At 52.7% G+C, this 13,310-nt stretch overlaps 1 protein-coding gene across 11 annotated transcripts in view; it reads right to left on the bottom strand.

The window, feature by feature from the left end:
• The window catches only part of LOC104149619 (PDZ and LIM domain protein 5), a 141,944-nt gene that overhangs the window by 118,977 nt on the left and 9,657 nt on the right, over positions 1-13,310 (bottom strand). The window contains exons 1-5 of one of the 11 annotated variants that reach the window (XM_068941575.1): positions 9,252-9,465; positions 8,998-9,161; positions 7,542-7,583; positions 6,288-6,353; positions 5,442-5,580 (exon numbers count right to left, since the gene is read on the bottom strand). The exons of 1 other annotated variant lie outside the window; for it this stretch is intronic. In XM_068941575.1, the coding sequence (XP_068797676.1) occupies positions 5,442-5,537 (96 nt within the window). In that variant the 5' untranslated portion in view covers positions 5,538-5,580; positions 6,288-6,353; positions 7,542-7,583; positions 8,998-9,161; positions 9,252-9,465. 9 more of the 11 variants (XM_068941570.1, XM_068941572.1, XM_068941568.1 and 6 more) reach the window with 9 other exon arrangements.

Here is a 13,310-nt window from a genome sequence, read left to right as displayed (position 1 = left end):
TAAACTTCTCTTACAGCTCACGAAAGATACCTTTTATGAACAAAAACCCCTCATGAACTGCAAGAGAAGCAAATTGACTATTTATTCCCAACTCAGCCAACCTCCCAGCCTGACATGCCTTCAAGGGGCAGTAACGTTTTCTTCTACCTGTTGCGATTTCAATGGACGTGCAAAAAAACGCAAGTTACAGCAATGGAAGACATCTTCACTTGTATCTTGTGCAAACCATCACAGCTCAGTAGCAACAGCTCTGCCAGCAGCTGACAGTTAGGGCTTAGTTAGAGAGGAAGCTCTCATGAGCTTCCAGGATGAAGCATAAAGTTACCAACACACTTACCACTGGCCAAGCCAGCAGTTGTCCTAATGTTCCTCTCCTGTTTCACATGCCTCCTTGAAAGGCTATTTTCCCAATCCCCCACTGCAATTTTTTATACATGCACATTACTTAATTTTCATAGGAATAATACGTACGGCTTAATAAAGCAATTCACACAAAGGGGAAAGAGACCAGCACTAATCTAGTCAGCAGATGCCGACATGCCCTAGGTCTACTCAAAGCATCATTTTCCTTTATTCTTTTCTCATTAATATTATTTTCACAGATGTTAACGACCAAAATAGCTCGTTTGCAAATATTAAGAGGGCCAAAGGGGCTTTTGAACCCCTGGTTAAAAAAAAACACTGTGCAAAAAAACCCATCCGTGCTCCATATGCATGAACAACTTTGCTGGATAACCATAGACGTACTGGGCAGGAAGAAAGGAAAACGGGAGAGCAGAGGGAGACGACTCCTCTGAAAACGACCTGCTGACGCCAGCACGGAGAATTTCAGTGCACTGCTCACATGGGACGTGTGCCGGGCAGCTGATGTGCCCACAAATTCATTCCCTAGTTTATCCCCAGATGGGCTGCTTGTCCACCTACTCCCTGGGCTTACAAATTCATTATCACCTTCTTACCCTCGTTTTTAACATCATGAGTATCACACCAACTGCAACCACCATAGAACAAAAACCCTTGAAAACACAAGAAATAATGAAATCTGAAGAACTGCAAAAAGATAGGGCTATCTCTAGCGCTTTTTGAAAAGGCTGAAAGGCCAAGAAAGCAGGAAGAAGATACAGAAAAACACCGAATAAAGTTGCAAGTTGAAAAACAGAGCTGTCAGTCAAGTCAAGCATTTCAAGACAACAGTCTGCCACCCAATTCTCGCAGGAGAGGAAAGCCAAGCAGATGCGCTTGGAAAGATGGGCTACAGTAGCTGCTCAAGCTTGAACAAAAACGTCACCTTTAAATACAGGAAAACATCCTACATGTTTGTATTAGGTGGGAGGAGGTATATTGCACATAGATGGCTACTTTTCCATTTAAATTATAATTTCATTTCAGCATTTCCTTGTTTCCACCATGGTGGTAAATGCCACCATAAAACAGTGACGAACAATGTCTAGAGGCTTCTTTTCACTGCAAGAATTCAGTCTCTATTTTGATATGCTAGAAACATTTCAAGGTTACACTTAGGACAAACACCTAAACCGCTCTCCGGTCATCACAACATAACGAGTACATCACCAGCACCAAGCGCTATTCATTTTTTTCCAACGAGTGCAGCAGTTTTGACAATCCTAATGTTGCAGCGATGCTTATTGAGTTTATTCTGGTTACATTAGCTAAGCACGGAGAAATAACAACTCCCACGATGTAACGTAAATATAACTTTAACGTAAAATCTAAAGAAGAAATGAACCTTACTGTAAAAGACACTATGCCGCACATCTACAATGTGTTCTGCATTATGTCATTAACCCCAAATTCCGTAAATATAACACGTAAGATACCTGAGAGACGCTCTAGGAATCTTATATAGTGGTGCCTTTGGATTACGTTATCTCCAAAACTGCACTTTCTGTTTTAATGCAGCGGAAGAAACAAGCCCTTGCGCGAAAAAATCTAGAAGGTAAAAACGCAGTCAGCGTCAGTCAGCGTTATTCCCAAACTGGACACATCACGAGCGTTAGTAAGATTTATTCAAGATCATGGATCCGCATGGACATCAGCAAGCAGATCCGCTTATTAGTGGCAGTCACGACTGAAAAGAAAATAACGTAGCTTCAAATATTTTCACCCAGACTGATGTTTTTGACAAAGCTGACATTTAGCAGAACTTCTTGCAACTTGGAAACACCTACATTTTGTATGTAACCGACTGAGGTGCAGTGAGGCTCTATGGTGACAGTGGAGCAAACAGCCAAAGCTTTGGCACTGGTCCTCCAGTCCCACGACTCTACCAGAGGCTGGTATTTGAAGCCTGAGATGGAGGCACCTATTAAATAACTGTCTACTTAGTGGTCCGTGTTGATTCAGAAGTGATCAATTTATTCGCGTGAGGACAATCTCATTATGGCAACCATCAGTTGACGTAACTACGTGCATTATGGACGGATGGACAGTCAGTAAACTGGCCAGGCTTTGCAATCTCTCCTCACACCAGCACCACTACAGATTTAAGCAGCCATGACCCTTACGGTACGGCTGCATGCAGTGATTCCAGTCACTGGAGCAGTTTGCTGTTAGTGAAAGGTGGAGACCGACCGCCACGGGCCACCCATCATTCCTGGCTGAGGAGCCAAGGTCACGTCTCGCTTTCAGAGCGGCTTCCTCCTGCCCGACGCCTCCCTCCCGTCGGCTATGCCCCTTCTCTACCCCCGTCCCAGCTTCCACCTTAGTCGCTCCCCACACGTCACCTTCCTGGTGCCGAATTTCTGCCCTGCACAGTGTCCCTCTGTGGGGCTTGGGAAGGTGCCTTCACCAGGTCGCAAAAGGAACCGTCAGTTCCTTCAGCACACCTGGCTGTTGACAAGCATGCCTAAGGACAAGCGTTGCATCTCTTTTTTTTGCTGCACTGATTTATGCCACTAATTGCAAAGGTCTATATTTACATGTGAGATGGGGTATGCATAAGGTACATTTAGCAATTTTAAAGCACTACAATAGCTATGTTAAGTGACCCACTTACCCCTACTATTGGTTATAACGTTACACCCACAGTCTACAACATACTGCACAAAGCCAAGCGTTACAAGTCCTTCTGCATTAATTTGAACCCAGAACACCTCAGCGCTCACTAAGGTTAAGAGCTTCAACCCGAGAACACAGAATGGACTACTTCTACCTCATGGAAGCAACAACTGAAACACACAGAATGGACTACTTCTACCTCATGGAAGCAACAGTTGAAACTGCAGTCTAAGCACAACTGAATGGATGTTAACAGAAAAGAAACCAAAAAAACAAAAACCCAACTTTCTCCAAGTTGCCATACAAGGTCTTAATTTGTTCAGACTCTCAGTAAAAAGGATTAGCTTTTCAGGTAAATGATCTGTTTATTTTCTGCACGTCTTGAAATTAAGTTAAAATACAGTTTATGAAGTCGAAACTAAACTAAAGCAGGAAATTAGGCCTCAACACAGCAGCCAGATTCATCCTCAGTATCTAAAGTGTGAAGAAAAAAAAAAAAAGGCAAAAAAAAAAATTCCTCCTCTGCCAAAGAACATAATTCTGCTGCCTCATTACCGCTGTGCTAGGATAATTTAATTAGCAGCCTTCAGATACAGGAAGGCATTTGTGCTTCATCAGGAAAAGAAGGGGCGGGGGTGAAGGGTACGGGCTGTTCTCGCATACCAGGGACACAGCACCGAATTCTTCCAGCTATCGGACCAAGGCAGGACTGGCATACCAGAACTAAGTGCTTTTTTGATCCAAGGGGGGGGGGGAAGCACCAGGCAGTCTAATATTTGCAAACTCTTAAGTTCATGTAGAAAGAAACAGTTCAGCAGAGGGTCAGCACATCAGCGCCGAGCTACAGCAACAGGCGCTTTAGATGCTGTGCTCCCCCCCCTCCCCAACCCGCCCCACGTAAATTAGGGTCCTAAAACCACCCTTGCCCCCCCGCCCCGTCTTTCACTACGTTCTGCCCGCGAAGGCCCTGACATCTGTCATTAGGGAATCCCGTAACCGAGGCGTTTTATTTCGGCTGTTTCCTTGGGGCTATTCCACACCCGGCGCATGTGATTCATCTGATGAAGCAGTAGCCCAGGCTCATTGCAACATGTGGCTTTAACGCTTCCCCTTTAGAGCCTCTAAGATGCAAAATCCGCCGGCAAAGCGGCAGCGCCCCAGCACAGCAGGACCCCTTACAAAAAAGCACTGTCGTTTCCTGCTTTTCACCGTTCACTAAGTTTTACTACCCAATTTTTCATCGCTGCCCTGCGCGAGTACCCTCAAGAGGGCCACAGCCTCTAACGCTGTAAAACCTCCTCCACCTGATAGCGCTTCCATCACCAGATCTGAAGCGCGCCGTTGACGCCCCCAGCTCAAACTCCTTACTGAACGAGAAACGGCGTTAAAGCCCAGCTTGAAAATCCCCCGAACTTGGGAATACGCTGCCTCTCACCCACTTTTTTTTTTTTTTTTTTGGGGGGGGGGGGGGCCTCAGATATCAGCTACCTGCGTTGTTTCTACAGCTCTCCGTTCCACTTCAGCCAAAGCCCGCGGAGCCAAACCCCTTTTCGTTTCCCCAAGCGTAACCCACCGGGGAACGGGACCTGCTAAGTCTAAACGAACAGGCGCGGTCTGAACCGCCGCCGGCTGGAATCAGCTAAAAATACCGCCATGACGCGTGCACCCAAATAGCATCCTGCTCCCTCTCCCGGGGCGGCGTCGATTCGGCAGTCCCAACAGGTGTAAAAAATAATTCATCCCGGTCGCTAAACTACGTCGACACGTCGGGGGCAGGGGGGAGAGCGGCTCACCGGGGAAGAAGGTGTCACTTGCACATAAGTACTTCCATAGCACAAATCCACCTCAAAGGAGCTGGGCTGCCGAGCCCTCAGAAGCCGGTGTCCTCACTCAGGCGGCGCCTCGTGCTCCCACGCGTCCAACGAGGCCAAGCGTTGTCGACGCGCGTGAAGCGCTTCCGACACCTGAGGAAGGCTTTGAAACCCAAGGAAAACAAACCAGCCCCTTCCCTGAAGGGGCAGATTGCAAGTAGGCCACGGGCGACACCGCGCCTGGGTACAAAGATCACGTCTGTTTTGACTTCGCTCCTCAGACCCCGCGACTGCCAGTTAAGAGCGCGCGCGCGCTGCTCAACGCGCCCCTCCGAGCGGCAGCTCCAAGCCCACCCCCCCGAGGAAAGCGGCACGCGCCCTGGGGCAGCAGCGGGTTGACGAAGGGCCGTCCACAGCTACCGCCGTTACACCGCCTTCGCTGCCAACCCCAAGCGGTGGGATTTGCGGGACCAAGCTCCGGGGAGGACGCGAGCGCTTCCGCCCGCGGGCGGCCAGCCTCCCAGCGCGGCCCCCCTTGGACAGCTCAACGCCCGCGCGCCCCCAAAGCTGCCGGCGACCCACGGCGGCCGCCACCGGGCCAGCGCGGCTTACCCGGGAGATGGAGAGCGGCATGTTGAAATCCTTGCCGCCTTGCAGCCTGAAGCCCCAGGGAGCCGGGCCGACCAGGGACACGCTGTAGTTGCTCATGGCGTCCGAGGCGCTCGGCGGAGCAGCTCCCAGCAAGCGGTGCCTAGGGGAGAGGGGCAGAGCTGTGATTTCAGGGCAGGGGCACCGCCTCCCCTTCCCAAAAGCCGCCTTCCCTCTGGCCTGCTGCTCTGCCTAGCCCGGACCCCCAGGCCAGGTCTGCCCCTACTGGCGCTTTTATCCTCCTTCATCGCCTCCCCCTCTAGCTGGGGGAGAAACAAGCAGCGGCCTGTGGAGCTTCTGGGGCCGAAACACTCGCGCTGCGGGGCAGGCTGAGACCCGTTCCTTCTGGATGGACAAAACGCTGGCGGGGGGGGGCACGACACCGAGTTGGTCACGTCCAGGCTGGGACGAGCGTGAGGTGACGGCACCCCCTAAACCCAAGCGCGGGAAAGATTAAGACCGGCACGCTCGTTTCTAACGAAAGGCGCGTGGCCTGCTGTCCCGCCACCAGCCGAAAAGGGCGTGCCTAGACACGTCGCGTCCTCGCCAGTCTCAAAATTACGTCCGAGTATCGCAGCTTTGAAGTTAATCAGAGGAAAATAAACTCCCTGTGATTTTTTTTTTTTTTTTTTGATTTGCACGGCATAACTTCATACTGGCAGAACAACGCTACAGACAAAACGGGAATTAAAACCCACCCCGAAGCGGAGAGCTGTAAAATTCAAACACCCCCGGCAACATCTTACGGGTGGGAGGAAAAAAATAAAATGAAACAAAACAAAACCCTCTTCCCCTTACGCAAAAAATTACCTTTAAAAGGCAACCTCTCCGCACTTCGCTGCCGTTCGGCGTCAAAGACAAGGGCTTCAGTTTCACCTCAGATAAGTAAGGCGACAATGACATCTTAGGTAGCGGGCACCTTCTATTTTTGTACGGCTGAAGCGCGGGGCGCCGCTGGTGTAAGGCTACACCGGGGCCCAGGGAGATGCCACGCTGCCGGCGTGACATTTAAGGTGGAGCTGCCGGGCCGCAGAAGCGCGCCCGCTGCCAACGCCACCGAGCGCTGCGCAGCTCAGTTTTTACCTATTCCCGCACCGCGGGGCGAGGTGGGGATTTATTTTTATTTTTTTTTTTTCATTTTGCAGGCACCGCTGCTTCTGGGACGGCGGAGCAGGCAGGCTCCCCATCTCCCTTTCAAGGCGCCTACTGAGGAAGCAGTCAGCGACGTGCCTCTCCGGACACCCCCCCCCCCCCACCACCACCACCCCCGAAAAGAGAGCTGCCCGTTGCGGCTCGTTTCTAAGCCAAACGGGCAACTCAGCAGCCCCGCTCACGCTACGACAAAACAGCCCTTTCAAGCAGGCGACCCGGGGGGGCTGCTATAGCTGATGCCGCTCCTCTCCCCTCCCAGCCCCACCGAGGCCACAGCCCGAGATCACCGCTAAAACCAGGACCGCGGCGAATTTGTCCCGCGCACCAAACTCCTTCTAAAAAAACAGCGTTTTAATTAAGTATAGATTTTTTTTTTCTTTTGTGGGGCTGGGGGGGGGGGAATCACCCCGCGTCGCCCCTCTCCTCTCCTTGACCCGCCGGCGTCAGCACGGCACTGCAGGCGCGTTTTAACCTAAAGCGCACCCACCACCACCACCACCCCCCCCACCGCGGGTGCCCCTCACCGCCGCGCCGGGCCTGGGACGCCGCGCCCCTGCGGAAAACGAGCATGCAAACACACACGCAAAATAATAATAATAATAAAAAAAAAAAAAAGAGAGAGATGAATTAAAAGAGCCCAGGCGAGCCGCTCGCGGTTCCCCCCCCCCCCGGGGACACTCACCCCGCGGAGCGGCGCGGAGCGGAGCGGAGCGGCGGGGACACGCGCGGCCGGTCTGCGGGGCGGCGGCGCGGTGCCGCCGCTCTTGTCGGCACTTCCGCCTCCCCCCGCTCTGCCCCCGCCGCTCCTCCCCCGGCCCGGCCCGGCCCGGCCCGGCCCAGCCCGGCCCCATTTTAATTTATTTCTTTCCTTTTTTTTTTTTTTTTTTTTAAAAGGCGGAAACGCACACTCACCTTTTTCTTCTCGCTCTCCTCTTCCGACCCCAAAAAGCGCACCTGCAAAGGCACGGGAGGGGAGAGGGAAGGGCTCTCCGTGCTGTGCTGCGGCTCTGCTGGGCAAGGGGGGGCCCAGGGCCCCTGCCGCCCACCCCCAGGCTGCCTCGGAAATTGAGGCCCACTTTTGCCTTGGGGGGACGAGGGGGGTACACCCCGGGGGTGCAATATACCCCGCTGCACAATGCACAAATACACCCAGGGGCACAACATACCCCGCTGCACAAACACACGCGGAGGTGCAGAGCGCAGCCCACCCAGCCCGTCTCTGCAGCCGCAGGGGCGAGCTCCTGGCAGAGCGGGGACCTGCCTCAGGGGAAGAAAAAAAGGGCGAGCTTGGCGTACCTAAGGCAGACTAACACCAGGACTGACAGGGACGTAACGTCCAGGCGGCCAAGGCCAGCGAGGCCCAGGAGTCGTTTAAGCCAAAAGACGGTGCTGGCGCAAGAACAAATAGGTATGAAGTGGCCGTGAGTAAATTGCAAGCCCTCCCTCCGACTCGGGGTGTGCTGAGCTGAAAGTGCAGAGGGGGCAAGGGTGAACGCCCACCTACCGCCCGCCAAGGCGCACGAAGCCCTCCGCCGCCCCCGGCCCCCTCGGCACGCCGGGCTCTGCCCCGCGACTACGCTAAACGCCTCTCAGAAAAATAAAACCGTATAAAACCCAGGCTAACGCGCCCTTCGGGAACCCGTCCTGTCTTTCACTCCGCTCTTTTCCTGTTAAGTATCTCTAATCAGGCAAAACTGAAAACCCCCGTTACACAGCCAGGCTCTCTCACATGACTTCAATTCATGGAGGTAAAAATTCCCCACCGCAGTGATTTTTCATTGTGTCACAAGGGCCTGAGGTCACTCCCGTGCTGTTTCGGTTATTACAGAAAGCTCCAGGATCCCACTCCCCGGCACGGCTCACGTGACGCCTCCAAGGTCGGCGCGTCCCTGCGCCGACCGGTGGGGTAGAAACCTGCTCCCGGTGCCCCGCTCTGCCGTCCTGTCTGCGGCACGCACGCTAGCATACCAGCTAGCCACGTTAATAAAATACATAAATATATACATACATATATATAAATGCATGCATATATATACATATATATATATATATATAGATACACACACACACACACGCATATTTATATAGCCTTTTCTGCTTCCAGTTTGCCAAAAGCCTTCAGCTTTTCTCAGCAGAGGAACAGCTCGCTCGAGTTAATGCCTGCAAGTCTGCGCTGCTTTAATTGGTCAGGATTAAAGGAAAAGCTGCAGAGGGACTTTTGCCGGTAGGCGCCGCAGCAAAGTCAGCAGTGGCGACAGGCTGCGGCGACACGGGAGGCGCTTTGCCCCCGTGCTCCGTACCTACCCGCTGCCCCCCCAGCCGATGCGACTCCCCGCTCGAGGCCGTCAGTCATCACCACCCAACCTACAGCATGAGCAATTTGAGGCAAATACAGATCCGTTTCCCGCTGGAGAAACGCAGCCTCCAGAGCCCGGGCGCAGAAATTAGAGACAGCTCGTTAGCTGGAGATCCCTCTGTTCTTGGTCGCTTTTCAAATGCCTCTCTCCTCTCGGAGACAGCTTCCCCTTGGGGCTGGAAAACGACATAAAAAGATAGCAAGGTGAGGAAAAACCTCAGCGTCAGCCAGAAGAACTGCAACCGCCCTCTTCTTCCTGCCCGGACCGTATTTTAGACGGCGCTTGCATTTTTCCTCCTGAACGCGGAAGGAGGAAGTCTGGGAACTAATCAAACGCAGCAGTCAGCTAGCCTTGCAGGTACAGCACATCTCCACGGTACTTCGGCGCTTAAGTCCTGTTTGAAGGCTAACGACGTGCCCTGGGTGCCAGATAACGGGCACGCCACAACCAACCCGGACACAGAGGGAAAACCACCGGCGGCTGTGGAATACAAAAAGCCGTAGGAAAAACAGCCCATAAATTACGACCAGCTTAACAATGCACAATAACATAATTCCTGATCAGACAGTAGCTGAGCCAGGCAGTGGCTTCCTGCGCGCCCAGACACCGATCTCCAAGCCGTAGTTGCACCGCACGGCTACCTGCATTTTTGCTTTTCTCCTAGGGGTGAGGTCAAGGCAAGCGCTTCCAGCTAGCGCGCGGCCAGAGTTCAGCGTTAAGTAAGCTGCTCTTTAGAGCGGTTAACGTGAATATTTGTCTGTGGCCTAACGGGCTGTTACCAGCTCCGAGATAATTCTCTGGCCAAACAGTGGAAAAAATTCGACGTGTTCCAAGCGTTTCTCAGAAACAGAGGCCGAAATAAGCTTTTGACAGCGACGCACGGCAAATTTTTTTTCTCGAGTCACGCTGAATCCTAACCTGCTTAGAACCGGTGTCGCAGAAGCACTTTGCTTTTGCTTTTTCCTGCCCCTGGTTTGGAAAGATACCTCTGGCATGCCAGCATCTTCACTTCTCATCAACACCTTTTTTCCAGCACACACGTTTTCTTGCATTGCTGTTTCTAATTTCTGCAGCCTCAGGCCTCGGCTGCGTGCAGTTCGCTCGCGATGTCGGTGGCCATTCCGGTTTTTAAGCTAGTGGCGTTCATTAAATTAAGACGTTAACAGCGTGGCTCTTCCCACTGTAGGGAGCTAGCGACCTTAGAGCTCTTCAGGTTATAAAGAGATTTATTGTCTTCTTTCCAGCTCGATTTCTTCTTCATCTTTTTTTTTGATTTTTCTTGAGTAATGCATTCCTTTCTAAAGGAAAAGTAGCATTTACTGCTGCAGCATCCTTTATTTATTACGTCCCCCAAAATTCTGATGAATTTTGTAAACGAGGGCACCGCGCGCGGGTTACGGCTTGCCTCCATCGCAGCGACTCGGCCGAACAGGCCGTTTAAAGCCTGGTCCTTCACCCGGGCCCCTCAGCTACTTCCACCTGCTCCGTTGCCCCCTTCTCGGGGCAAAGGGCCGCGCTGCCGTCGCGGGAACCTGCCTCGACTTCAGCAGGCTGAGCGTTTCGGACGAAACGTTCGTAGCCACACGATAACGCCGGCAGGCGCGGGACAAGCGCTTGCCCTCCCAACCAAACCCGTAAAACAACTAGTAAATCTTTTAATTTTAGGGGACACGAGAAGCCACATCCACGTCGGATAAAGCCTTCCAGCAGGTCCTGCCAAGCTCCCGAGTAGCCGTGAACCGCTGGGTCACCCTGCCCCGGGCTGACTTACCCCCTTCGCTCTCCTACACCACAGCCACCCTCCCAGCTGCTGAAGCGAGCCGCTTGCTTCAGTGTCCTTCCCCCGAGCACCCGGGAATGGTTTGGGCAGAAATCTGGGGTCTGGGGAGGTTTAGTTACGGTCCACCTCTTGCAGAGGGAGGAACTGCCGAGTGTCGTCTTCAAGCTGCGCGCGACGCACCGCCACGACCACCAGTTCTGTAGGGCCGGGCAGGTAAACACCAAAACCCTCGGAGCCATCCTCGCGCTTATTTATATTAATTAACGTCATGGGAGAGGAGATGCAGCTTCGCCTCTAATTGTCCGTGTAACATATTGCCTTAGCGAGGGAGGGAGCAGCCCCCGCACCGGGCTGGACGGATGCTGGTGCTGCCACAAAATTATTATTATTCATACCAGCATCGATTAAAAAAAAAATAGTTGGCATATTGCACTGATTTAATTCAACTGGATTTTATAACTGTTTAGGTAAATCAGTAGAAAAAAACCCAGCACGTAGAGAAGCCTCGCTAGGCCTTTGCAAGCGCCTCTAAAGCTGTATTTCTCCGGAAAATGCTGAATCCAACCGTGTGCGTAATAAGATCTGAGAACATGTCAAAAAGGTCTTATTTTTAGCTGCTGCCCATAAAAAACACTAGAGCAACTTAAAGCTATTCCCACAGTAAATAAAATACCTCTAATCCTTTCTGACAAAGGGGAATGGAGGGGAAAAAAAAAAACACACCCAGAGAAGCTGATATTTATACATTTTAAGAATTTGTAGCGCGTTTACACACACCAGCGGTATATTCACGTGGGAATCATGTTAACATGATTTATATCCCTCTTGCCGTTTGCCAAAACCCTGGCCGCCTCGTTGGCGCTGCAAGGGTGGCTGTCGCACAGCTCGGTGCGTCGCTGGCAGAAGAGCGAAACCCCGCGCCCGGCCGGCGTTTTTGGCCAAAAAGCAACACACAAATTAAGAAGAGCAGAAGGGACTGGAGGCTCTTGGGAGCATCCTGCCTCTCTAGCCGGCAGGAGTCAAGGAAGCGTCCCCGTGCCTGAGCCTCTCCTGTCCGAGGTACTGCAGCCTGCCATCCCCATCACGTTTACATCTGACGAGTGCTTCAAAGTGCCCTTCTTCTTCTTCTTTTTTTGGCCCCAGCCGTTGCCATCGGCAGGCTGTCCTGCCAAAAAAAACCAGCCCAGTCACAGCCGTTCCCGCACGGGCAGCCTTCGCCCGGGGGGAGTTTGGGCATCCGCCCGCTGAATTACGTTTCCGGACCTTTCGCCTGCTCCTCTGGAAGGAGGTGGCCGACTCAAGGACGATGGAAACCATCGCGCTACCCGTCCGGCCAGTGGGAAGGCCGTCGGTGGAGAGCAGGATCCCTCTGGGATGGCCAAGGACGCCTGGCTCGAGCGGCACTGCCACAGCCGCCGGGGAGCAGCGTGCTGCTTCGGCTCTATTTGCCTGAAACCGAAGGGGAAGGGGGCAGCTTTTACCCTCCGGAAGCACGCACGCGCAACGCTTCCAACCCCCCAAACCGATATACTCGTACCATTATAACTACATTCAAATCCTGTTCCACATTTCCAAATCAGAAACGCATTAAAAACAACCTTCCCCCCCCCACCCCTTTTTTTTTTTTTTTGGCTAAAACGGTAGCTGCACGCCATGTGCAAAGGCAGCGCACCTACGCAGTCTGGACGGTGCTCTGCAAACCAGCAAAACGGACGACGGCTTCAATGTGGAATCGGTTGCCTGAACCGCAGGGAGGGACAGGGAGAGCAAAGCAGAGGAGCCTAGAGAGACCAGAGGTACGCACAGCCTTGGATTTTATATCATTAAAAAAAAAAAAGAAACAAAGTAAAAGAGTCCCCTAAAGCTGAATTCACACTTTTTGCCAGAATTATATTTGAAACTGAATTAAGCACGCATTTATGCTGCCAGCTCACCCCAGAGTCCGAGATTTGTCAAACCAACCTGGGATGTACTCGCACGCGTTTGTCACGGTGCCTAAGTGGTGTTTGCTGCCTTTGAGGGAGCCGCGGCACTACATTTCTTTCAAAAGTGACTTCTTCCTGTTGACAGAGATCAGCCCCGAGAGAGTCACGTCCAACTGTCCTGCGCTGGGTACGACAGAGCAAGGAAACGCTGGGAAGAGAAGATGGGCCCGAGCCCCTAGGCAACGCTCACCGTAAGCTTGTTGTAACCGTCTTAGATGCTCTGAACGTTTTAGGGGACCGTTCCAGTTGCTGAGAAGTCAGAAGCCTCGGTAATGAAGACCTTTGGGAAACCGATCCATCAGTTTTACAAGTTTACGGCGCCGCTGGACAAGGGCCAAGGCCCCGGTCCCTGGGAATGAATGGGATATTTCGGTATTGCCTCATAGAGCTTGCAAGCCCGCAGCAGCCCCGCAACCCGCAGAGCCTGCTGCGGCCGCCGCCGCGTAACCCCGGGAAGCACAGGCGCAAGCTGCCCTAAAAAGAGCTTCGCTTCGCTTCTGCGGGCCGCGTTTGCACCAGCCCTTGCAGGCCAGGGCTGACGCAGAACTGAACAAGCGCC

The sequence above is a fragment of the Struthio camelus genome, chromosome 4 (genome assembly GCF_040807025.1).
Source record: "Struthio camelus isolate bStrCam1 chromosome 4, bStrCam1.hap1, whole genome shotgun sequence".
In the NCBI taxonomy this organism is placed as follows: domain Eukaryota; kingdom Metazoa; phylum Chordata; class Aves; order Struthioniformes; family Struthionidae; genus Struthio; species Struthio camelus.
Note: the sequence above shows the minus strand (reverse complement) of the source record. Positions and strands in the feature narration are given on the sequence as shown.